General features: G+C 35.8%; 1 protein-coding gene across 2 annotated transcripts in view; it reads right to left on the bottom strand.

Annotated features, from left to right (window-relative positions):
• MAOB (monoamine oxidase B) overlaps positions 1-27777 on the bottom strand; it is a 113924-nt gene that overhangs the window by 70602 nt on the left and 15545 nt on the right. For both annotated transcript variants that reach the window (XM_039851577.1, XM_039851578.1), the window contains exons 2-3: positions 6271-6365; positions 5163-5300 (exon numbers count right to left, since the gene is read on the bottom strand). In XM_039851577.1, the coding sequence (XP_039707511.1) occupies positions 5163-5300; positions 6271-6365 (233 nt within the window). The remainder of the gene's footprint in view (positions 1-5162; positions 5301-6270; positions 6366-27777) is intronic.

Here is a 27777-nt window from a genome sequence, read left to right on the forward strand (position 1 = left end):
GTAAAATGTTGTACAAGATTTAAGCTACAGGCTTGCTTCTTTTAGCAAATTTCACCATTATAACTGAAATCTATATACTCTCTACCCTCCACCTCCAGCATAATTTAAAATTAACTCTGTTACCCACAACTCTATAAACTGTTAAATTTATCCAGATGTGTTTGTGCTTGTACATAGAGGATATTTACTGATTTTATCATCTTTTAAGTTCCAAATGGAAACCTTGGTGGCCTAGAATAGATTCATCTCATATTCCAAAATATTGCTCCAAATCCAACCATTGAAGGCATAATTTTCAGCAAATTATTACATGCCAAAAATCCACCTGTATTTTCTAAAGAACACAAATTAATACTTTTTATTTCCAGAATAATTTAACATAAGCTTCAGAATGATCACTATACAAATGGGTTTCACTTGCTAAAGAGGAAATTACTGTTCTCTGCATTTTTTTTTTGGAAACAAAAATCTCCCATGATGATAAGCTGTATTTCCAACAAATAAGAAATTAAATGGGTGAAGAGAAGGTTCATAAAGCTCATCTTGGCTAGGGCAGACTCTCGGAGCCAAGGAGCTCTGTGTGGCATGGGTGAAGTTCATGTGAAATGGGCAGCTGTTCCTGAGTGAAATACAAGTGTTTGTCTAACCTGTTCCTGGAGACTTTTGTCATCATGAGAGAAGCAAGTATACCCTGGACTTTGATCCAGGCTTCCTTGGATTAACAGGGTTGAAGGTAGAGGCATGGAGAAGGGGGTATTAAGAGCCCAAAGAAGATTGGATATTCTAGTCTACTATCAGGGAGATGCTGAGGTCCTGCATGACAGGGCAGTTTCCGTTTGCCAAATATAGTGATGATTTGAATATTTTATTTCTCAATATTTTGGCTCCAATTTTGTTGCTGTTCCCCAGTTCTGAGAGACAGTTTAGCACCTGTGATCTCTTCCAAGAAATTCACTGGTCTTGTAAATAGAAATTTAGTTTCCACCACCCTCTGCCTTTTATGTGCTTTTTTGTGTACTGTATTTACAACTGCACTTCAGAGTTCTCAACAAACTGAGGGGCTGTGCCAAATGCTGCCTCTTTTGTGAGGTTGTTTGAGCAAGAGCAATTGTAGTAGCAACAAGTAGGCAATATATATGAGATGTCTCTTCATTCAGATGCCTCTTGAAGCATTGAGGCTGACCGCATACAACAAAAAAAGGAACTTTGACAATGAGCTTGGATTCTGCCCACTAGGAGGCAGACTAATACCAGAGCATGTTTTTTTGCAGTTTCTCCAGATAGCTGAAGTTTGGAAATTATTATCAGCATGAAGTTGAACTCTTAATAGTAAGTCATGCTACATTTTTACATTTACTGAACTCTTAACAGATTAGGCCTTCAGGCCTAAATCAGTTTCATGCATACTTTGACTACAATTTAGTTTCAAATTTCAGACTGATAAAATTTTCTGAGACAGAGAAACTTTATTTGCTTAAAATCTAAAGTGTACCAAACTTCAGATTTTCTCCAACTTCTTCAAGTAAAAACTCAAAAGAACAAAAAAAGAAACAACAACAAAACAACCACACACATGTATGCATGCAAACACACATGCATATAATAGATAAAAGAGGCAGAGGCATAAGTCAACATATAACAAGGTTTCTTAAGAAGTTTTTATTTTTTGTCTTTTTCTTTTGATTATGAGATAGTCTTCGAAAGGGAACAATTCTTACAAGTCACTTTTAAGGCATCTAAACAGCTGCCTTCTAAACTATACTAGTAGAAATTAGCATGACTGTAAAACAGATTAAAAACTTTAGCAGATGCTTAACAATAATTGTTAAGCACTAACGGCTGTATCAATATTTTAGAAGTGAGGAAAACACCTAAATTATACAGATTTGAGCTGAAGTGATAACTTTTCTCACTGATAATTAAATTCCAATATAGCTTAGTATCACATCTTTACTTACCAACAAGGTTTTGGAAAACCACATTTTAGCAACTTAAGACAGTACCACTAAAAATGAATGCACTCAGTAGATATAAACATTTCCAACAGATGGGAGACAGACAGTAAAGAGGCCTGCACATCCCAGTACACCAGGGGTTTCCTGTTATGGAGCTGGCATGAACACACTCATCTATCAGCAGACCATTTCTCCTACAACTACCACGGAACTAGAGATACGGGGAGTCATTTCTTGAGAAAGACGCCCTGTATTTGGATAGCTAGCCTATCGTGAGCTGCTGTACCCTACCCCTTTTGTGGGTAGCTCATTTCATCAGTTTTAATCCCAACCAGCAAATCCAAGTTCCTTAACCTAATGTTATTAACGCTCTGCATAACCCTGTCTTCCATCAATAATCATATAACAAAATCTAAAATGTAGATTTCTTGAACAAGCTGATTCTAATAGCAGGATCGGATGATATGGAAAGTAGCACACTTGATACTCTCAGGCTTTGGGTTAAGAAATACATGCAGGTCTGCTGAAGAAATAAGTCACAAATATACTATATATTTGCATAAACGATAGTTTGTACTTGGGAACAGTAGTTATTAAAATATGTAATAGAGAATAATGTCTAAATGTCAAAAGTACTGCCTACATGAAAAAGGAGATAAATTTCCAAACTACATTCTTTGGCACATAGTAGGAGATAAAATGTCATAGTTCTGGTCAATAATTCCATAGATGGATGCAGTCATCTGAGACGTTTTTTACTGACTAAAAATAAGAACAATGACATGTGTGAAAAGACATGGAGGATGCAATAGCAGAGAAAAAGGTTTTAGTTTGGGGAGAATTTCTTAGCTATAAGGTCTTTGACATTACTTATCAAGTAGCTCTTCACTGGATATGGCCACGAAGAGGTTAAATTAGCACTTCTGTCAAGATTGAAAAAAATCTTTGTTTCATATCCTCATTAGCATTTCAATTGTCTCATTAGTGAGAATTCATTAGAGTAAATTAGTATATGAAACATGTTGGCATATGCATATGTATATATTTTTAAGTGCATTGATATTCCTCATTTCCTCCAGCAGAGGTCAGAAAATAGCAATACAGGAATATGAAAAATCTATGAACTAAGAAAATATTTTAGAGTGATTTTCCCTAGATAGGATTATGGAGGGGATTTTTTAGTTTTTCCTTACTCACATTTTCTAATTGTATTTTTACAATAAATATGCTTTACTTTTGTAGTAATTAAAAAGCAATAACATTTATTTTAAGTTTTACAAAGAGCACTGTTGGCATATGTATTTACTCTGCATCAAGTCAAAGATACTGCTTAATTATTTATATTTTCATAGATGCACATACATTATTTGAAACAGTCTAAGAAAGCAGCGCAGTTTGGCCATCGCTATGAAAAATTATTGTGTAACATCATTTTCATAATCGATGATTGTGAGCAATCTTTTTTAAACAAAGAACTTAATGTCAGCCATGAGATTACCAGAAAAACAAACACCCTGAACATAGCTCCTAACTGCCAAGAAACCCTGCATACACAAAGACAGAAAAATGAATACCATCTGGTCATTGCCTTTGTCTGAAGAAACCTAAAAGGGATCTCAGTTTTCTGAAAAGTAAGTCCTTGTAAGTCTTACATGTTAGGACAAGGAAAAATGGAGAAATCAGTCAATGTGACTTACATTTAAAAGCAAGGAATCAATGAAGGATGTTTACTAAGCTCTTCTGATTAATGTTCAACAAATTGCACAATCACCATGCAACATTTTCATTTCTAAATAATGTCTTTTTATCTCCTAGACACATAGAAGCAAAATGAAAAGGCTTATAAAGCAAAATCTAAAGTTCAATCAAAATATTTATGTATGAATTAAGAAAATCTTTTACCTGAATTATGCCAAATTAGATAGATGTGTATTTACTATTTTATTAAATGATTCATAATGTATGATCTGTTATTTGTCCTTTTTTATATTATCACTCACAAATAATATAATTGTGTCAAAATTGTTATGTGAATCAAACTGTTGCTAGCTTCTTCTGTCTTCTAAGGGGATGATTTCTATCGATGAGGAATATGTCTTTATACTGCTCACTTCCACCTACAGAGGCAAGTGAGGGAGAGAGTAAAGACTGAAACTCAAAACCTCTGCCAGTTCTCCTGTGAGACTGGGTGGGGGTGGGGGGGTTGGAGGGGAAGTGACTCTGCTTGTCAGAGAACATCAGTGACTTTTCTGACAAAGACGATGCTTCTGGCAAAACAAGGATCAGGCAGATGTGAAAGAAATCTGAAGACTGGCAACATGGTGGGAGACTGGAATCCACAGAGAAATGTAGCCAGTGAGAAATACCCAGGGGTGTACAGGTCTAAGGGCTTATTAGAATTAGAATGTTCACTATTCAATTCTAAGCTGTTTGTGTTTCTACAATTAACTCCTCCAATCCCCACTGCTCAGAACTCCAGTCGAGTCTGCTTGACTGGATGGTTTGAGGAAAATAACAACAAAGAGGTGAGTTTGAACCTAGGTTGGCACAGAATAAAAGAAAGAAAAGAGTGTGAAGATGTGAATGAGCATAGGTGTTATAGATCAGGAACCATAACCACAACTAATCATGGGAATGTGAAACCTAGTAAACTCACAGAAATCTTGGGGAGATCAATGGAGCTTCCCCCCACACACACAAAAAAAATGGAATTTGGGACTTGAGCCACTTTTATGTAAATATCCAAAGAAAAGTCACTTTAGCTGATATATTTTGATAAAATTTTGACATTTTGATAAAATTTCAAAATATTACATTGGACATGCTGCAAATACTTTTTATAATGTGAAGTCTAGGGAAGTATTTGTAAAACTGTACATAAGGTTTTTTGTATCACATGAAAGAGCTCAAAGTACTCAGTAAATTAATCACAAATGTTTTTTCTCTATTAGTTTTGTTAAACTTTTTACCAAATAGGTAATACTACTTCATCAATTACTTTCCTGAACAGGTTTAGAATTCTCACCTAATTCTACTTTGATAAACAGTGAAAAAATTCTCAGAGTGGCTGAAATACCCTTATAAAATACATAAGCATATGCATCATTCACAGATGCAAAAGTTTCTCTGAAAGAACAATCTGGAATTCATATGTGGAAATACCCACAGAGTAGCCTTCAAATCCTTCAAAGGCTGGCCCAGGCTTACCTTTACGTGGTGGATCAGACACTCTATTTCATTCACTTTGTAGGTCTCCAATCCCAGGTCCTTGGCTAACCTTAAGATACGATTCTGGGTTGGCCCAACATAGGATCCTCCAAGGTCCACATATTTAACCATTTGGTTCTGTTTTCCCATGGAAAAATAATAAAAATAATTAGGTGTGACGATGTCATTCCTAAGATTAAAAAGAGTTCCAAAATAAGCCGATTGGCATTTAACAGGTTGTAGACACGTCTTGAGGTATATTCATGAAAAATTGGATTCTATTCTTAACTCCATTCATGCAACATAACAGTTAATTTAAAGCAAAATTGATTGAACTTTGTATAGGCAAGAGACTTCTGAACCCCATCATTCACAATGTACCACAACATGGCTTGTGTTTTAGTGCCTTGAGTTTATAAGCTATGAATTGTTGGTGAATTTCTCTTTACTTAGTACTTGAGGCTAATTTTTAGGCACCTAATGCTAAATAGAAAACAAGAAAGGAAATAATCACTTCTTATGTGGTTTACTAATCCAGATGTTTGAAAGATAATGTCAGGGAATAACTGGTCATAATTCAAACCTTTGAAATTGCTCTTATGTTTAATAGCAAGTTTTCTATATGGTTTTGAATCAGCTTCACATCCAATGACTAAGGACCGACCTTTGAACAAGAAGTGAGTAGAAAAGCTCCCTATATCTGAATGTGTGTAAACATAATTGGGTATCTATTAGTTAGGAACACCAGAGAAGGCCCTCCTTTTCTGTTTCTTGTTTGTTTGTTTGTTTGTTTATTCATTGTCTTGCTCCCTCCACCCCAAAGAGAACATGAGTTTCACAAGGGTATTTTGTTTTATTCACTGATGTATTTCAGATACCTATTTATTGGTGCAATAATTTACTGGGCAAGTACCAAGTGTCATGAAGTGAAAAGAGAAAAGGGACAGAAGAAAAAGTTGAAAAGGAAACAAGTTGGGATAGAAGCTGTGGGAAATGTTTCAGAGTAATTTTCACTCTCTTACAAAGAGTCCAGTGAAATTCAAGGCTTTCAGCAAGAAAAAGAAAAAACTCAGCCTTATATTTCTCTGCCCCATCCTTAATGTCTTACCCTAATGGTATAGGTCCTGCCTCCTACACGGTCCCGGGCTTCCAAAACAACCACATTCAGGCCATTATCATGCAGAAGTTTGGCTGCTGCCATACCTGGAAGAAAATACAATAAGAAATCAGAATCAAACACCTTATAGAAACTCAGATAAGCTCCTCATGCTAACAGCCAATGGGAAAAGTCCATGTTGGCTCACCTATATGATCTACTGTTACATTTAACTTATAGGTGGCTAGGGTTTCTCAACAGAGGACCAAATTCCAAGTCTGGGAAACCAGCTGCTATTTGTAGAAAGAACAAAAAGGGTTTATTTTGGGTAAATGTCTCAAATCTTAAAAACAGCTTTGGTCACTATATCAAAATGTTTATCTTTAAGGACTAAATTGCATGGTTATACATCAGACAACACAGATAAAAACATAAGACCATACTTAAGAGAACTATATAAGCCCCAACAGACATAGGACCAAGTGCGACCCCTGACTTCATTTACAAGGTATATCTGAAAAACCAGTAAGTTGCTGGGAGAGTGGGCCTTCAAAGCATGTGAGAGAGTTTACAGTTAAATTGGACATTTAGAGGTTAATGTAAAGTTTTTACAATTAAATTGGATTTTTAGAGGTTAATGTAAAGTTTCAAAAGCAAGGACATAAATTTGACCATCTCTGAAGAACGAATTGACCATTCATTCATCCACTTAATTATTAATGTAGTCAAAAATATTTAATGAATGCCTACTACATTCTCACCACCATAAATTTAGCTTTTAAAAAAAAGCAGTTTTTCAAGGACAAAAACATTGCATAGGAAAGTCTGCCTTTTCAAAGATTAAATAATAATAATAATAATAATAATAATAATAATAATAAAATTAAAAAGCAGTTTTATTGAGATAAATTTACATACAATAAACTTTACCCACTGAGTTTGAACAATGTACAAAGCTTGGTATAGAGTTTATATATGCAGTGTTTGGTACAAGACCATCCTGAATATAGATTTTGATCTCCAAGGTATTAAAATCCTGCATCTTTAAAAGCACTCTGTATTACAATTTAGTAAAAGTTTTCTCAGACGACAGAACTCCGATGCTCTGAATAATGAACTGAATTTGCTCAGTTCCAATTACTTTACTCATTTGCTTTTATGACACCAAACAAAATTAAGGAAATGCCAAAACACTGTGCCTTAGAGAAAAATAAAACAGCTTCTATCTTGTCCCTAAAAAATAATAGTTCTGGGACTTTTAAGCCGCATTAATGTGAAAAAGGGATTCTTATAAAAATACTCATATAGCGCTCACCACATTTGAGAAGCTGAATTCTCACAGCAATCCAATGAGAAAAGGTACTATTGATATTTTCATTTTATGGATGAGGAAACAAGCACAGAGAGGTGTCCAAGGTCACATAAGGAGCCAGCAGGTAAAGTCAGGTCATTTCGCTCCAGTGTCAGTATTTGTAACCACTACGAGTACTGCTTTCCACAGAGCCTCAGAGCTATCCTCTTTGTAGATCATATGTCTCAATTTTTACTTCAGGGAGAAATTACATTTCAAAAGATATTTTTCACTTTATTTGGATCAACGAGTTTTTAAAACACATTTGTTTCTGTGGTTTGATAAGACTCTATGGAACATAAGATATGAGCCTACTGTAAAAGCCATAATAAAAATCCAAGGCTTCATTCACCGCCTACAGACTAATCTAAAAGAAGAAACCCAATTTTTTAAAAAAGTTGAGTTGACATTTCATTATTTGAGTTAATCCATCTTCTGATCTCTGTCCTTGAGGGCAGGGCCAGAGCTTTTCAGTTGGCGGTAGGGTAAGAGTCTCAAAGTCCACAGTCAACCCTAATTTAAGAATACGGGGCTTGGATTTTTAACTCCAGTTTCCTAATTTTACCTTTGTAAGGAAAAAAAAAAGAGAAAATATTTCTATTTAGATTCAAAATTGCAGACAATTCAATGCTGTTTCTCTTATCAAGCATCAGTTAAACAAATGAAATATGAAATAAGATGCAGCCATGGTAACAGCTGTTATCAGGGAATTCAGACCTGCTGTGCATGCTGAAGCTTAAACAAAAGGGTTCAGAACAAAATACAACATCACTCATGTACATTACCATTTTATATTCTACAAAATATACTGTCTTTTAGTAAGTATAGTTACCCAGTAGTATCTGATACTAAACATAAACAGTTACTAAAACAAACCAGAGTCTTATCAAACCATTGAATAGAGTTCTATAAACTCATGTGCCTTAAAAAACCATAAATAGAATATTACAAAAATATCTTTAAATAGAGCAATACAAGAGTATGTTGGAAATACCTCACAATTCGTCTCACTAATGTTCATAGGGGGCTATTCAAAATGCTTGTTGTACATCAACTGACATAAACTGATTTGAAAAAGAATTGGCCCAAATATTGGCTTAAGAAAGGCACTGCAATTTAAGAGGAGGAGATTTTAGGGTACCTAAGAACCTGAAGAACTGGAGTCTGGTCAGGAGATGATTAACATAATTAAGAAATAGCTCTCAATATTCCTCAGTGATGACTGGTGAAAGAACTAATGGTTTGGCTGAAGAACGAATGAGCAAATAATTAACTATACAGAGCTGCCCCAAGAGTTCATTTCTATGTCTGTTGTTTGGAACTTTTAACACATTTTGCAATAGAACAGAAATATAAGAGATGGTGCATTCTCTAGGAAGTCCAGAAATTTTAAAATGCAATATTATTGTGAAAAAATCACAAAGTAGCAGAAATATGTTTGCCCTAAAACACTAGACAATGTAATTGTCACTGTTTAAACACTTAAGCAATCATTTCCTGACACAATGCAATAACAGATCTTTTTAAAAAGAAAATATCTACAATAACAGCCACTATCAGAAAGCATTGAGCACTTGCTTTGTTCTGTATGAAGTGCTTTCCACTCAAAGCACTTCTGATCTTCACCACAATGCTGAGAGTTACGATTACCCTCATTTTAAAAAGAAAAAATGGAGGATTAGAGACATTCACTGACTTGCTATAAATTACACAATTAGTAAACAGTAGGGTGAGAGTTCAGCCCCAAACCTGAACTCTCAGCTACCACCCTGGTACCAAAAAGGAAAAATTAAAAGATACACTGATTGATACAAAGTGCCTTAAAATATTCTGCTCCCTATCTGAATGTAAGAATCTTTAAATATCAGTTCTTACCTTAAATGGATATTTAACTTTTGCAACCAGTTTAGGACAAAGCTTATAATCACTTTGTACTTATAAACCTAGTTAAACTTGAGTTTAACATGCAGGATCAATTTATATTTCACCAATGAATTATAATTTGCCACTTTCATTAGAAGCTCCTACGCACCCCTGACAAGCTTATAATGAGATTCTCTTATTTGTTGCTTCTAAATAGTGCAGGATCCATAGGATTTTGGCTTAGGGAGTCTTCTTTGGGTGAATAACCACAGCATGCACACAGCAATAATGGTAGACTAATGCCTAATGCCATGAAATTATAAAAATATTGCTTCTCTCTTCCTAAGTAGTTTACTTGGAAAAGATTTCATTAAAGTGATGGCTATCTCAATTATTTGGATAACTCAGTTGGGATTAGACACCCAAATTATTTTAAATATTGGAAATCGGTGGTGTGTAGCATTATTAGCCTTCTATGTTTCCAGTTTTGTGCCATGGAAAATGGCCCAAGAGTTAGATGCTGTAGAAGACTGGAAAGTATACAGCACAGGTAATCCAGGGGCCTATTTGTCTTAAGAGCAGTGTAGAAGTTAGGATTTGGAGAGAAGGGAAAAATCAAAATCACCATCTGCCTCATTCATTGATTTAGCATTCTGTCTCATGTCCTTCATATCAAAACTAGATTTTTAACAAAATATTTTAAACATTTTAAAATGTGAAGTTAATTGTCTTGAAAATATTGTGAAACATCTGTACTTTGATATTACATAAAGATTTTGTCCCATTTTTTTTTTTTAAAGAATCATGTTAACTAAAATTGACAATGAAATTCACTGCACCTCAAAGCATCTCTAACCTCATGACCCTGGTATACAATATAGTCATTCCTCTAAGAAGGAAAAAAAGCCAAAAATACACAAATAGCCCTCATTGCCTTCTGGTCACTTCTGACAAATAGTTTTATGAGGAAATTCTAGAAACAGTCAAGTGACTTTCTAATTAAATAACTGGAATTCTTCGATGTCTTTAAAGACAATGCTTTTTAGTTATTTAACACAAATACATGCAAAAAAAGAAAGCCTGGAGTAAAAAGAAAAATATCCTCAATGTGCAATTAAATTCATTAAAGGAAAGTGGTATTTGTAGGTAGAATTCAGATGTTAATTGTTGAAGTTTCAACACAGAGTTAAGATATCAGTAAAGAGAGCTAACATTTTGAACAGTCTGTGTTTCAGCTTCTAGTCTAAGTGTTTTTCATATAAGAATTCATTTATCCTCCTAACTACTCTATGAAGTGGTTAGATGTTGAAAGTGAAGCACAGAGAGGCCGTGTCATGTGCCCAAATTCACACAGCTAACAAATGGCAGAACCAGTATTTGAATCCAGGTAGTCCACTCCAGATAACAAGCATGCCCAGCAGCCTTCCTCATACCAAACAGTGAAATACTGAAAGCCTTCTATTAAAAATTGCAGAGCATACAAGCATCAGGGCCGCTGCTAGCACATTCCACGCCTCTGTGTAAATTTCAAGAAGGTACACACTCTCGGCAGGTAAATTTTTGTATAATATTTTTAATTTTTCAATTAGAGTTCAGATACAATATTATTTTAGTTTTGGGTGTACAGTATAGTGATTAGAGAGCTATATAACTTGCCCCAATAAATCTAGTACCTCTCTAGTCCATACATTTATTACAATATTGCTGGCAGGTAAATTTTAAAAAGACATCCTTCCTTCAGAGAAATGTACCCCACCTCAGTGTAAATAGCTTGGCTGGCAGAGTGTGGGCTGGACTGTATCCACTTTCACTGCATCAGCCTGGCACCCTTACACAGGGTACTGCCTAAATAGCTTATGCTATGGCCTGGAAACTCAGAAACCTTATTTTTTGAATAATAAGAATTAAATTAGCATTGTGTCTCCTCAATGCTAATACACAGTTGGCACTTACTTGTTTGTTGAATGGATTCATTTAATACCCTTCAACGAAGATGATATTTAATCACTTAGTCAACAAAAAATAAATGGCCATAATGGTGTCCATATACACATAATATATTTAACTAAAATATTTACACATAATGATACTGATTTACTCTGATAAAGGATACTCTTGACTTTTTTCAAGAGAAAGAGCTGCAAAGAAAGACAACCAACCAATAATCATAACTATCTTACATTTGTACAGCACTGTAGTTTCCAATATTCACACACATTCAGTCCTTAACAATATCCCTGTGAGGTTGGCATTGTTATTCCTATTTTTCATATTAGGAAATGGAAGCTCAAAGAGATTCAAGGGCTTTCTCAGCATTATACAGCTAACGATGGGAGAGTTAGGGCAAAACCCCTGTTGTTGTGTGTCGTATGTTTTTTTCATAACTCACATTACATCCTATAACATACACAGACCTAGGTTGTTAAAAAAAATTCTCAAAGCATGATGAGTCTAAAAATTATAATATTTCTTAACTTTCTTGGAAAAAATATATTGATAAAACCACGTAGAGCCTGTCGATGCTTCAAAACCCTGAGGACATATCATTACAGGAAGACCTGAAAGCATTTGGAGCAATGCTATGCCCTCTAGAACAGCTCCACTGAACTACTTATTAAGAGGTGCTTTGGCCAATCGTTTTCCTTCTTAAGCACAGACTGACTCCTCTTTCCTGAGAATGCACGAATTACAACTTTTTGGAAAACCAAAACAACGCAGGACATACCCCAAACATATGAATGTGTACCATCATTTTGATCATTGAGGAGCAAAGTCTAGAATTATGTTATTCATATCTTGCCTCCAAATATGAAAAAGATAAACCCAATGCCTTCTTGGAAGCCCTTTGCTCTGTATTCTCTAAGATAGTCAAAATATACAGCACAAAAATAAAAGGCAGTAACTTCTAAAATAAAGGAGACCTTTACTGAACAAAGCCCCAGGCTGTGTGTGAGACTATTTATGCTCTTGAAAGGGATAAAAAACATCAAGCTTTCATGAGTTGTCATAGAAACCTTTCTCCAGATGTGGCTGCTTTAAAATGCTAGAATGAGATTGCCATCCAAGGCCTTTCAGAATATGTCTAAAACCACAGTTTTTTTTCTTTATCCTACCTTTATATGCAAATGATTGCATTTTCCAAAAATGTCACCAATCATAAGTCTTGCTTCATATCCAAGCTTTTGTCTTTACCCTTTGTTGTTTAAAAGGAGTGGGATGCCTTTTGTGTATTGTAATCGTGGTAGGCAAAATTTGCTTTTGTTTTACCTCAACATGGTCTCCCATGAAAAAAGGATACAAACCCAGAAATTACAGCTTTATTTTTCTCAAGTTGTGTGTTATAGTCTTCATTTTAAAAACTGTTACATAAAACTAAACTTTTAATTTTCTTGCCTCAAATCTTTTTAGGAATTTGATAGAATCTGTATAAATAAATAAAAAGACACTCTTTTAAGAATACTGTTGTCTAAGTATAAAAGATAATAATATGGTGCCATGATAGTTTCCTTGATGGTGACTTGAGGATGAAATATCTCTTTGCCATGATAGTAGGCCTCCTATGGATTACCAACGTGATTTTTAAGATCACAAACATCTTTAAGGTAGAACATAAAATTGAAGATATACCATGCTCCCTTTAGCTCACCTACTTCCTAGATCCTAGTCTCTGAAAGAGCTGGATGTTATGAATAGCCTGAAGGTCAGAGGCCTGCTGTAGAATACTTTGAATACTTCTCCATTTAAACATTTGTTTACCAAAAGTGAAATGATGAATTAGGAATTCTAGAAAGAGAATAAAATGTGGGTGTTACCAAGAAAAAGAAATCTGGGTAGGGTGAGACGTAAGAAGTAACTAGAAGAAGTGAAGATAAAAAGGAGTCATTTTGTGATGTCAAAGCTAGGCCCTCCTTCTGTCTTCTGTCTTCAGGCTACTGCATAGCCTGGCCCAGGAGCCTTATTTTGCCCCTGAAACACTCCTGTAAGCCAAAGACCAAGGCAGTCAGCAGTGAGCAAGGACCAGAGTGAAAAGGAAACACTGCCTGGTTCAAAGACAAGGCAGAACACTGCCATTCTGTAGAAAAAGCTCTATGCCTAAGAGACCACTGCTTGGTTATATAACTTTGAGCAAGAGTCCTCACCTTTCTGGGTCTCACTTTCCCCACCTGTAAAATTGGGTGATTAAATTAGGCCCCTTCCATTCTATAATTAATCTAAATGAGACAGGACACGATTTTAAGTAAGCTGAGATTTCATTACATAGGTAGTGTCTTTATAACTCCGAAGCATCCAGTCTGAAGTCTGCCCTCTGGAGCATGAAATTTGGGTGGCATCAATAGTTGTTAATAAAAAAATATGTTATTTTTATACTCAGGTATGACAATGAAATGCTGATTTAAACAAAGCTGGTATAGGGTAGGTGTGCTGATGTAATTAGGGGCAAAAGGTCTTGATGTCTGTGACTTACTTTGAAATGCATCAAAAAATAAGAGGAATTGATAGATGGAGAAAAGGATGGATACATGGATACATGGATACAATGGACTAAGGCATATAGAGCAAAAACTTTAACTGCAGAATCTACTTGGTAAGTATATGTGTTGACTACACAATTTTTTGAAAGTTTTCATAAGAAAATTCTGGAAAAACACATTAAGACAGTTTCTATTCTGCTGGACTTGTCAGAGCCTTTAATTAACATATTATATACCTTCATCAGAAGAGACTATATATATCATTTACATAATTTCTTAGTCTTTATAACTTACTGGAGGACTGGGGATAGGAATGATTTTTTTTTTTGAGGATAGAAATATCTCCTCACATATTTGGGGATACACTACTTAAAGAAACTGGGACATTTGGTAAGTGTGGCTACAACTGGTGGTGGGTTTGTCACAGAACCCTTCTCTCAAGAAAAAAATTCCTCTTCTCTCTCCTCCAACAAATCAAACATTCTAAACAACACCATTGCCCTTAGGTTTCACATTATCAAGGAGTTGATGTCCAAGACAGGACTTGCTTCTATAAGAGAACAAAGCCTAACTGGAGAAGCACCATGGGGATAGGAAGAGGGTGACCATAATATATTTGGAAAGGGAGCTTTCTGGGGAGGCTGGAAATCTACTTGGTTCAGCCGAGTTATAGAAAATTGGAAAATGGTGAAATGAGAAGGAAAAAGACAGTGTCCTATCAAGAAGAGAACTAGAAAATTCTCTCTTTCTTCTTTCAGGACATGGAGTGCAACAGGATTGTTAGAGAAAGGCAGGCCAAATATAGGAGTCCAGGGATCTGGAAAGCCTTAGGGGACAATACCACAGTTGGAGCCCCAGGAAGAGGGAAAGTGGGCTGCTACCTCTGAGGTGCCATAAATTAGCCAAAGGACAACCAGATGAGTATATTTGGGTAGCATGGTGTTATAGGTTGAATTATGCCCTCTCAAAATTCATATGTTTAAATCCTAATACCCAGAACCTCAGAATGAGACTTCATTTGGAGATACATCTTTATAGAGGTAATCAAGTTAAAATAAAGTCATTAGGGTGAGCCCTAATTCAGTATGACTGGTCTACCTATAAAAGAGGGAAATCTAGAGACAAAGATACATACGGAGAGAATGTCAAGCAAAGATGAGTGTAGAGATTGGGGTGATGCCTCTACAAGCCAAGGAATGTCAAGGATTGCAACAAACCACTGGAAGCTAAGAGAGAGGCATGGTACAGATTTTTCCTCACATTCTCAGAAGGAATCAACTTTGATCTTGGAGTTCTGGCCTCCAGGCAATATGTTTCTGTTGTTTTAAGCCACCATATTTATAGTTCTTTGTTACAGCAGCCCCAGCAAACTAATACGCAGAAGAAATTGTATTTTCCATATTAAGGTAACTTCACTGTTAATTGAACCTACTTTGGGATAACCTGGTGATGAAAGTCCTAGTTGGCCAGGCTAGATTGGCATTTCTTATGTTCTCAGGAGTACCGAGGCATTGGTGTGTGGGGGCGCGGGGGAGTGGTGAGAGGGCAGAGAGGAAGGGAAGTTTGCCAGTGGTACTATTTCTGAACCTGGGGAATGGGGTACTAGCCCAAACAGGTGTTACATGAGCAGTTGGGTGAATTTCATAGGGACGAAACTTAAGGATATGACTTTCAGCCTCGGCCCTGTAAGCAGCATAATAAAGGGGAGGCCTTTCTGCATTCAACGTAGAGCAGTAAATAACAACGATGGTGCGTGAATGATCTAGAACCTAGGTGAGGAATGAAACCTGGCATGTGCATTAAGAAACCAGCCTTTGCCAAGATTGTACAATTTCTTTGCTTCATACAAATTCCATAGCATTTTTAGAATGTCTGATGTTTAAGTCTCTCATTAAACTCTACTCAAAAATTAAATGATTGTCAATGCCATTTATGAAACTATTTAACTTACTGAGAAAAACTCACTTCAGTCTCATGTCTTTTCTCAGTGCCATGGAAAAGCTGTGACACACCTAGATATGAGAGGTTTCATCCTGCCATCTCAGTGGCAAGTCAAGAGTGTGAACTTGGCCAGGAATGGCCCATTTGGAAATGTGTACATAGGAAAATCTGTCCTTTAAGGTTTTAACTACTTTCAAAAGAAGTTGGAAGAAGTAGAGGAATCAGTTCTGGCATTAAAATATTAGGCCCAATAATCATGGGCCAAGAACAATCTGTTTTTTCTGTAGAAAGACTCATGTTAAGACTATAAGTCCCATCTAAAGAGTGTGTAGACTTGAACCCATGCAAGAGTACACATATGTGTGTACAGTGTCTAGCATATGAGTATGTGTGTGTGTGTGTGTGTGTGTGTGTGCACTCCAAAGCTGTGCCCAATACACATAGCTAGAAGAATTACCCAGGGGTGGGAGTGAGATGGTAGCAGCAATGCACAAGCTGTCACTGCTCCTGTACTGCCACTGGGTGCCACCCTTCGTGCTAAAATAAGGAGACAACACAAAGCTACTACGATAAATAACTGGAGTTGGAGGAAGAAAATAAGGATCTTGTGAGGTAATAACACCAACAATGAGAATCCTTATGCATGTTTTTTTAATTGACTCAACTAGAAGAGAACTTGTATCCAGAATTTTAAACAGGTAAACAAAGGGCCATTAACAAAAGGAGTTGTGGCTCTCCTGGCAAACACTATTAAGGTAAATGTCTTGGAAGGAGTGTGAGATAAAGAGTGCTGCCACGAGGGGATAAGGGCAAAGGCGTATTTTCTGAGAAGCTGCTTTCACATGTTAGCCTTAGAGCTAAGCCTCCCTGCTTTATCATCCCCACGCCTAAGGTCAGCATCTCTGGCACAGTATAGATCTGAGCAGACAAAATATCTCCTCCGTCACCAAGGAAAATCAGTAATCCTATCCAAGGTTCAAGAATTTGCCCTCAAAAAAAAAAAATACAGGGTATTCTATTTTACTTCTGAAAAAAGACCCTGCTGAAATCTTAGTATTTTAAAAATTCAATTACAGCAGCTTTTACATCATGTTTATATCTACTCTCACTTTATTTTCTCTTATTTGTTCCATTTTACAAAATTTTAGACTATGTGGGGTTTTTTTCCCTTTTAAAATAGAAAGTAGTGGATACTCTCTAGCACCTCAATACAGACTACACATTCTGTGACCATCTAAACATAAAATATGAATTTGGGGCAAGGCTAATAGCCCAAGAGCACTTTCTTAAAAGTATGGTATGTCTTTCTCTGACTTCTGCCTTCCTGAGAAAGAAAAAGCACCTGCCAATCTGGCTACAGATAATTTTCTTTCCATTTCTAGTTGTTCTGGTAACCTACTTCTGCCTCATACCTCCCAAGTGCAAGCCACTAGAAGTTATGTTGCCTGGACTAATCTATCAGTTATGGATATTGAGGTTCTGGCAAGATCTTGCCTTCACTTTTCATTCCAAGACAGGGATTGAAAATCCAAAAGCACCGGAGAGCAGGGCAAAGCATGTAAAGTATGAAGTGAGCATGTGTAAAACAATATCCGGGGCCAAGTACTGTGACGAGCTGAAGACTGTGTGCCTTGAACAACAGCACTTAAATCAAATTTTAAACACTGGAGAGTCATCCCCAAATTATGAGAGACTTGGCCTGTGGACAATCAATTTAGTACTCCTGCTCTAAGCCTAATCTGGGCCTAATCTTATTTAATAAGGATGTGGCTTCAGCAGAGGGTACCATTTTTCTGGGGCCTCATTGATTTGTCCGCACCTTGCATGGCTTCAAAAATGAAGGCTTGTCCTGTTCCAAAGCAGGGCTCTTCTAAGAAAATCCCAAGTTTTGAACATATTTAAATGTAGGGAAAATTGACAAACCTGAAACCAATCAATGAGAAAATTCAATTCATTTTCCCAGATTTTTTCTGGCTTACAACTTGGGCCCACTCATTAACCAGGAGCTCAAGTCTAAAACCTGGGTTTCATCATTGAGTCTTCCTAGTCCCCTGTCCCATCTTACCCTTCCTTCATGCCTTGCATGACCTGGCCCCTGCAAACTTCTCTAGCTTCTTATCCTTCCGCTTCCCATCCTGTACACTATACATCAGCAATATCAAAACCTCTCCCCCTGTGGTTCTTTCCATACTATTTCCACACTATTTACCGTTTCCAAGCCCTTGTTCTGCCTGGAAAATTCCACCTAATTCCACCTTATCCCTCAAAATGTACCTTAAGTGCACCTAAGCTCTAGACAACTTGATCTAACCAACTCCCAGGGTGTGTTAGAAGCCCCAAGTAGGGTTTTCCTTATTAGATCACCTACAATAAGTATAAGGAGACCATCGTGGGCCAAGAGAAGGGAAGCTGAGGCAGACTTTACATCTAAATCTACTAGAATCTTTCGGGCACTCCATAATTTCAAATTTTTCACTCAAATTATTTTTGGACAGATTTTCCTGTTATTTCATACCAACAGACTGGAGATGGTTTGAAACCTCTCCATGTCTAGCTAAACCTAGCTTGTGGTTTGATAAAAGCCTTAACAGAAAGCCCAAACAAGCTGGCAATGTTTGAAAAGACAAGGTCTCAAATGGAACTCGGATGAAATTACTTGTTTATTAGGTTCGATTCTTTTTAGGGAAAATTAAACTTTAAAAACAAAAGATCATTTTAAAGCTCAATGAGAGGCCCTGGATTCAGTTGTCAAAGTTAGTATCAGAAGAAGATTTGCCACACAAAAGTTAACACTAGTGCAAAGATTTCCAGAAAAACAAAATATCTATTGCTGTCTAGGCAAATTATTTCAGGAGTGTCTGTAGCTGGGATGCAGTCTCCCCATTTACTTTAGGACAGTTGCTCAGTTACCTCAACTCAAAAACAAATTCAAATACTTTTAGACAAAATTCCTAGATTTCATGCTGAGTGGTGGACCCCAACCCTTGCCAAACCAACTGTCTTAATTCTTTATGTTAAATTGGCTTTGTATTACTTTAAGAAGGAAATTTTCTTTAAAAATTAAAAATCTCTCATTCTGAAACTGCCATTAGTCAAGTGATTAAATTTATGCCCTTGGTTAAATCTCAATTTCCTGACCTGTAAAAGAGTGAAAATATTTACCCCTCACCTCATTGAATAGTTGTGAAAATAAATTGAGGCAAATATATAAGGTACTGAACACATTGCCTGTTGCATGGTAAATACACAACAAATATCTGTTCTATGAATGAATGAATCCAATACCTTAGGAAGTATTTGGCTTTGAAATTGGAAGAATTAGATTCTGACCCCACTCTGTCTCTTAAGCACTGTGGAATCCTGGGCAAGTAATTCCTGAACTCCTCCTAATTTCAGTTTGTGAAAGAGGGATGATATTTCATAAGCAGAGTTGATGCAAAGGTTATGTGTACAAAATTACTTGCATATATAGGGCCTACTGTTGCTATCTGGTGATAGGCTGATCTTGGGAATTAATCAGGCCTTTATTTCTCCTTCACTTCCATCTCCCTGCAAATACTTATTAATAACTTAAAGATTTTCACAGCAGCTTTCATCATCCTTTGATTCAGTTTAGGTGGTTTATCTATAGACCATATAATACTATATTCTATAATCTCCTAGGTTTTAATATTTCTTCAAGCTGTGCATCAGAAAAAAAATAATTGGGCCTTAAACTACCTTCTTTTTAATCTATAACAAAACGAATGGATAAATTGTATCACGGAATGGACAAATGCCCATAGACCATAGCAAAGGAAGGTAAAGCATTTTTTTCTCTGGTGATAGCATTTTTATGGACTTGAAGAAATCCAAGCAGTATTTTTTGATTAATCATTATCAGAAAGAATATTTCAACATCCCCTTTCTAAAGTTAAGATTATTGTGTTTGATAGATACCTTGATGCAATTAAATGAATAACATTTTTTAATCTTAGTGTGCAATTTCCCACTGTCCAAATAGCTATTTCCTACCTTTCCTTCTCAAACTTCCTACATGACACCAATCCCTAGTCCTCATCAGCTAATGACTCTGCTTCATATTTTATTGAGAAAAGTTCATCTTTCCACAATAAATCCGCAAAAATACCTTCACCTGTGTCTGTATGTGTTGCTTTAACTCCTATGATTTAAATTAAGTGACTTCTTTAACAAAGCCAACCCTCTCCACTCTCTTTTAATCCAATTCCCTCCAGGGCTTTGATCCTCTAATTGCATACTTTCTCAATTGCATCATTACTTTCTCTCTCTCTCTCTCTCTCTCTCTCCTGGATCATTGTTATCAGTGCACAAAACTGCTCTGCTACCTCCCATCTTCAAAAAATCTAACTGTGGCTCAACATCTCCTTTTAGTTACAATCCCTTCCCTCTGCATCTCTTCAAAGAGTTATCTACAAATATTGCCTCTAAATCCCCCTTCACAGCATCTCTTCAAAGAGTTATCTACAAACATTGCCTCTATTTCCCCACCTCACTTCAGTCAGGCTTTCATCCCTACCATTCTACCTAGACTGCTCTTGTCAAGGATGCCAGTGATTTTCATATTGCCAAATGCAATGGTCAAGTCTTTGTCTTTAAATTACTTGTTCTCTTAGCAGCTTTCGGTCTTATCCTCCTTACTGACCCACTGTCTTCACTTCATTTCTGGGCCACACACCTCCTTCAGTTTTTTTCCTCTCTCATTGCTCCTTCTCAGATTCCTTTGCTGGGTACTTCTCTTCCCAACCTCTAAATGTTAGAGAGCCCCAGACTCAGTTCTTGCACCTCTTTTTTAAATCATTCCAAGGTTATCTCACCAAACCCCATACCCCTGAAGCTCCAAGTTCGATATATAAATTACCTAGTTAATTGTGCCTTCGGCTATTTAATAATCATCTCAAACTTAACATATCCCAAACAGAGCTCTTGAATTCCTCCCCTAAACCAGTTCTTCCCCAGTCGTGTTCATCACAGTAATGGTACAATTCACCCAGTTGTTCAGATCAAAATCCAGGAATCATCCTTGATTCTCTTTTCCCTGACCACTTCGCCCTCCAAACAATATACCAGTAAGTCAACTCTACGTGCACACACCATTTTTTAGCACCCTTACTACTACCACCATGGTCTAAGATGATATTTCTCCTTTGGACTTTTGCAATAGCCTTGCAACTACTTCCACTTTTTTTTTTTTTATGGTGACATTGTTAACACCTCCGATAAGTTTCAGTTGCATTTTAACAGTAAGGCATATATATATTTTCATTGTGTGTTCACCTCCCACAGTTAGATTTCTTCTGTCACCACATATTTGTCCCCTTTTCCCCATCTACTTCCCCTCTCCCTCCTTTCTGGTAACCACTAGTCTATTGTCCATGTTCATGAGTTTATGTTTGTTTGTCTTGTTCCTTTGTTGCTTTTAGGTTTATATCCCACATATAAGTGATATCATGTGATTTTCAACTTTTTCTGTCTGGCTTATTTTGCTTAGCATGATTATCTCAAGGTCTATCAGTGTTGTCACAAACAGAAGTATTTTATCTCTTCTTATGGCTGAGTAATATTCCATTGTATATATGTATCACAGCTTCTTTATCCAATCATCTATCGTAGGACACTTCGATTGCTTCCATGTCCTGGACACCATGAATAATGCTGCTGTGCACGTCAGTGTGCAAATATCTTTTCAGATATGAATTTTCAAGTCTTTTGGGTAAATACTCGGTAGAGGGATTACTAGATCATTTGAACTACTTCCACTCTTGCTTCTCTAAATTTTCAATCTGCACAGTACAGAATACCTTTTAAAAAATCAAATTCATGACACTTTCCTGTTTCAAATCTACCAAAGACTTATGTTGCAAAGAGGTGATCCCACCCCATTACTTAACTTGCAAGGCCACATATAACCTCATTCTTGCCTACATATCTTGTCATACTATGCTTTGCTCAATCCACTCTAGCCATATTGATTTTCTTTCTGTTCCTTGAACATATCAAAGTTGTTCTTATCATAGGAGCTTTATACCTACTGTTCTCATCTCTTGTCATATTCTTCCCCGATATTTACACGTTCAGAACCTCAGAGTTGAACTTATGCCTCATCTGTAAGAAAGAGGTGTTCCTTGACTCTGATCCATCTCCCCATCTATTTTATTTTTCATGGATTACTTACCACTGGCAGTACTTTGTATGTATGTATGTATGTATGTATGTATGTATGTATGTATGTATGTACGTACGTATATATGTAGGTAGGTATTTATTTGGTTGATTTATTGGTTATTTATTGTGTGATTCTCCTCACTATATTATAAGCTCTGCAAGGGCAGGGATCTTACTTGTTTTGTTTCCTGCTTCATCTCCAACACCTGGGAGAATTTCTGTCATGTAGATATCTTCGATAAATGTTTGTTGCTGGCATGAAAGAAATCAGTCAAGTCAACTAATTCAGCCGTGAAGGATAAAGAGTAGTTCATTTTGCAAAGAACTTAATCTGGTGGGTTCATCAGAACGTAGTTCTATTCAAAATCGGATGTATCACAAAACTTATTCTAATGGTAACATGACCATTTGATCACAAGTAATTTAAATTAACATTTAAAATTTTCAGCCCCAAATATCTTTTAATTACGAATTTAATGCAAAATTTTTGCAAGGGAAAAAAGTGGCAATTTTAAAATGAAGTCTTCCACCTGGACGAGGATTCAAAAAGATCCACAAATATGGCAGTACAATAGCTCCACAACCTGTCTGCCTCATATCTAATGTCTATTAGAGTTCCTCTTAAACAATAATAGCATCTGCACTAATTAAAAAATTAAACTGCTACCGTTGCTAAAGTTCGTTAGAGCATGTGATATTTTAGAGGTATTTTAAGTGCTTTGTTAATTATAAATTCCTCTAAGGCACTTAAATCTTATACTTGCAGCATTGGACTGTAGAACAGAAAGATGCCTGGTCTACATTGTACTAGCTACTTACAGAAATTTCTTATATATTAAATGTGTTTTAATATTATGCTCTAGCTGAAATATTGTGTGTGTGTATTTGTAAGTGCCTTAAACAAACTCTCCGCACTCTCAAGCTTTGGGCATAGCCCCAAACAGTAACATTAATAAACATTTCAAATTGAAAGATGAAGCCACCTCTAATGAGAGAGGCCAATTCCATCTTGTTGAAAAGAGGTGTAATCCAGACCTGGGGATCCTGTGATCCTTGACAAATTCTTCCTAGACAAAGGAGCAAATGGAACTGAAAATGCCAATGTCACCACTTACAGAGATTTGGAACTCATTTTAGTACAGGTGAGTTTTGAAACCACTGAGTTCCCCTGGAGGTTTGTAAAAGTAGTAAAATCACAATACAAATTTTACATAGAATAATACCACAAAGAAAACATGTTCTAGGAAGTCAATGCTTGGATTAGGCCATTTTAATTACAGTATCAGAATCATCTGATGGCTTTTGGCCATACATCTGGGTGAGAAATCTGTGCACTGAAAGTGGTTGAGAAACTCACAGAAGACTACATGTATTGCAAAGACATAATGATTCTCAAAGACATAGCATTTCAATATCTTGGCTAATAAAATGTTTCTAGTATCAGTTACCTATAAGTTCAGAAACATAAACATTGGTTATTCAAAAAGAAGAATTGATTCTACTCCATATTCTAACCACAAGTCAAGGAAAAAATAACGTAAGGATAGCAGTCCCAGAAAATGTAACACAATAACAGATACAAAAAAAAAATGTTCAAATTTACTAGTAATTAAAAATGAAAAACAACCATTTTCACTTCAGTTTGAGAAACTGAGAAATACCATGTTCACATTCAATTTGAGAAAGATTTTTAAAAACAATATGATATTAAATGCTGCCAACAATGTGAGGAAACAAAGCTGGCTGGAATAGCAATTGGTAAAACACCTGAGAAAAGCAATTTGGCAGTATCTGTCAAAAACTTTAAACTGCCTATATCTTTACATTGGAAATTATTACTTCATGATTCGATTCCAAGAAATAATACCAAAAATGAAAAAAATTATTACTCTTAAAGAGCTTTAGTGAAATATTATTTATAACAACACATATACATAATACATAATGTTCAATAATCTGGTATTAGTTAAGTAAGCTATGGTATGCCTATTTCATATTAATTAAATTGTGTTCATAAAGACCGTAATAATGTGGGAAATGTTTATGTTTTAATATCAGGTGAAAAGATATAAAATTTTGTCTGTAATATGACTATAAATATATATGTGTGATGTACACTCACTCACACACACACACACACACACACACACAAATGTATGGAAGAAAATATACCCAAATGTTAACAGTAGTCACCTTTGGATGGTAGGACTTAAAATTAAACTTATAAAAACCATTCATCAGAATTAGTTAAAAAAAAAAAAGAACTTATTTATTCATGATGCCATGTGAATAATTTAATTTACTAGACTATTCCCAGGATTCACTATATAAATAATTGACTTTTTATTATAAATTTATACTTTTCAGAGACCTAAAATCAAGCACTTAGAGTCACATAATTGCAAAACTTCTCTATAAATCACAGTCTATCTTCCTTTATATTGCCATTAACCCTTCCTATTTTAGAAAAAAAAATGTTATATGCGAGTGAATTGATAGTGTTTTCCCAAAGGTGGACTTTATGTCAAACCAAATAAAAATAAACTCAACTAATTGATATTTTATGAAATTTACTTCAATTACAACCTAATGATCAGATTGGGAAAAGGAGAGAAGGATGAACCTTATTTTTTCAAGGCTCGGGAGCCATTTCCTTTAATTGCTTTTTCTTTGAACAACATCTTTATTAGATTACCCTGTAAATTTTGGAATTTAATAATATTGTTTATATTGTGCTTTCTAAACTGATGAATACAATGTAATTATTGTTTACCAATTAAGGAACCGAATTTGGCATCACAATCTGTAAGTCCAGGCTCATGGGTCAACTAAAATGCCCCAACATTTGTAGGAAAACTGTGACTAAGGAAAATACTTATTACATATTAAATATAATACCTAAGTACACACACAAATATATTCATGTAAACATATACATTTTATATATAAGTATATACTTAAATATACATGTAAGTATTTTCCTTGGTCAGGGTTTTCATGTGAATGTTGGAACACTTACCCAAAGGATCTCTTCCAGCCCCAATCATCTGGGAAAAGCATATGGGAGAAGCAGGCAGCTCAGCTGGGCAGGCATCTCTACCCACATGCCTTTTCTATAACTAGAGGCCTCTCCTGTTTTCTTACAGTCTCCTCCACTAATGTAGTCGACTTCATTTCTTTCCAGAAAGCAACACAAAATAACAACTTTCTAGGTGCATCCACACTATGTTATATACAGAAAATCATATTTTAAAATCTTAAGATGATTCTCAAAAGATTAAGCACAGCATTACCATATGACTCATTACACACACACACATACACACACAAGAGATATGAAAACATATGTCCACACAAAAATGAGTACACAACTGCTCATAGTAGCATGATTCATAATAGCGAAAAAGTGGAAACAACCCAAATGTTTATCAACTAATGAAGAGAAATAAAATGTGGTATATCCATATAATGGAATATTATTTAGCAATAAAAAAAATGAAATCTTGCCATTTGTGACAACATGGATGGACCTAGAAAACATTATGCAAAGTGAAATAAGTCAGACAGAGAAAGATACTGTATGATCTCACTTATATGTACAAATTAAAAACGAAAACAAAATAAATGAATAAACAAAACAAAACAGAAAAGAGTCATAAATATAGAGAACAAACTGATAGTTGCCAAAGGAAAGAGGGTAGAGGTATGAGAATTTTTAAAAAGAATTTATAAGTAAATAGATGAATATTAATCAAAAACCACTTGAGGAATTTATATCATAAATCACTTGCATATATATCTTAAATATTAATAAATCTCTTTTATTAATTTTGCCTGACTTATATCTGCCAGAACATGTAAGGATAGCTTAGAAGTAGACATGTGCTTTGTATGTTTATTCTGAAAAAAATTATTTCTTATAGTAATCCATACCATTTTTCTAAGATTTTAAAGCAGCCAATTTATACGGAGAAATAAAGCAAGCAGTGAATTTGCTGATATCTCCTTGTCTATAGATAATTTCTACTGCCAAAGGTCTGGCATTTCCTTGAGCAAAATATTGAGAACTCTTAAAGCAATATCAGGTCTTTTGCATTCAATCCTGCAGGTGTGAGGACAAAATGTGAATAATCTAATCTACAAATATATTCACAAATATATATAACAGCTGTATGTAGAGAAAATATGAAGAGTTTCCCATTGCTGTTAAAATAAGGAGGAAGAGGAGGAAGAGAAGTAGGAGGAGGAAACAGTAGTGGTGGAGGAAGAACTGGAACAGGACTTTAGGAATAATTAAAGAAGAGAAGAATCTAGTATCTGGCATCCAAAAGTAGACCCTGAAACAAAGAGTTAAGTGCCACTAGTTTATTTGGGAGGTGATCTCAAGAAGCCCTGGTAGGCTCTGGGAAGGTGAGACAAGGGAGAGAAGGTAGGTAATAAGGGCTGCAGTATCAAGCAGGTTGCCACAGCAGGCACTGGGGCTGGATTTCACTGTGGGCCTCTGGAAGACTGTGTGGAACATGTCTCAGTGATCCCAACTAAGAGGTGAGGAAGCTGGGTTATATAGTCTATCAGTCATAAACGGACAGCTGCTCCTGAGGGCATTAATCTCATCCCACTGTTGGCCTGTACAGGGAGCCAAGAGGGCTCCAGTGGCTAGAGAAAGCCCTCAGGTACAGACTTGCAGTAGTCAGAAGACAATAGGTTCCTGTGTATGGGACTAGGTGATAAGGGGAGATGATGAGACCCCAACAGTGTCTGCTACAAATGTTAGCTTGAAAAATGGTCTAAAGGTGATTCTGTTTCCCAAAACAGGAAACACTAGAGGTGAAGTGAGTAAGAGCAGGCAAAGGAGACTAGAGGATCAGCTAAAGAGGTAGGTAGGAGGTATGCAAGAAACTATGGGATCCTGGGAGTGATGAAAAAGGATGTTTTAAAATGTCTGGTTAACACACAGCATGAGAAGCTGGAAAATCTTTTCATAAATTGTGGTAACTATTTTGGAAAACAATATTAGTTAAATAAAAATTTATAGGGTCCAAACATCCTATACTTCATGGCTCAGATAACAAAGACATAGGAAACAATATTCAAGTAGACAAGTAACATTGTGAGAAATTTAAATCCTCGACCTGTTTCCACTCTTCATCTCTTTCTGACCTTCTACCTGATGTAAAATTATAGAAATCAAGATATGGAAGCAACCTAAATGCCCATCAACAGATGAATAGATAAAGAAGTTATGGTTCATATATACAATGGAATATTACTCAGTCATTAAAAAAATGAAATCTTACCATTTGCAATGACATGAATGGACCTAGAGGTTATTATGCTGAGTGAAATAAGTTAGACAGAGAAAGATAAACACCACATGATTTCACTTATATGCAGAATCTAAGAAACAAAAAGAACAAACTAATCAAAAATAGACTCACAAATAAAGAGGACAATCCGGTGACGGCCAGACGGGAGGGTAGTCAAGTGGCTGGGAAAATGGAGTGAAGGGTTACAAATTAGTAGTTGACAAATGGACACGGGGATTGGGAGCATGGCATAGGGAATGCAGTTAGCATTAATGTAATGGCTAGGTGGAGAGCCAGAAGAGAGAAAGAGCAATTAAGGATATCATTTTATCAACTATATAAATGTCTAACCAATGTACTTTATACCTGAAACTAATAATAAAACAAAATTTTTAAAAAATAT

Source organism: Pteropus medius, unplaced genomic scaffold (genome assembly GCF_902729225.1).
Source record: "Pteropus medius unplaced genomic scaffold, Ma_sr-lr_union100, whole genome shotgun sequence".
Classification (NCBI taxonomy): Eukaryota; Metazoa; Chordata; class Mammalia; order Chiroptera; family Pteropodidae; genus Pteropus; species Pteropus medius.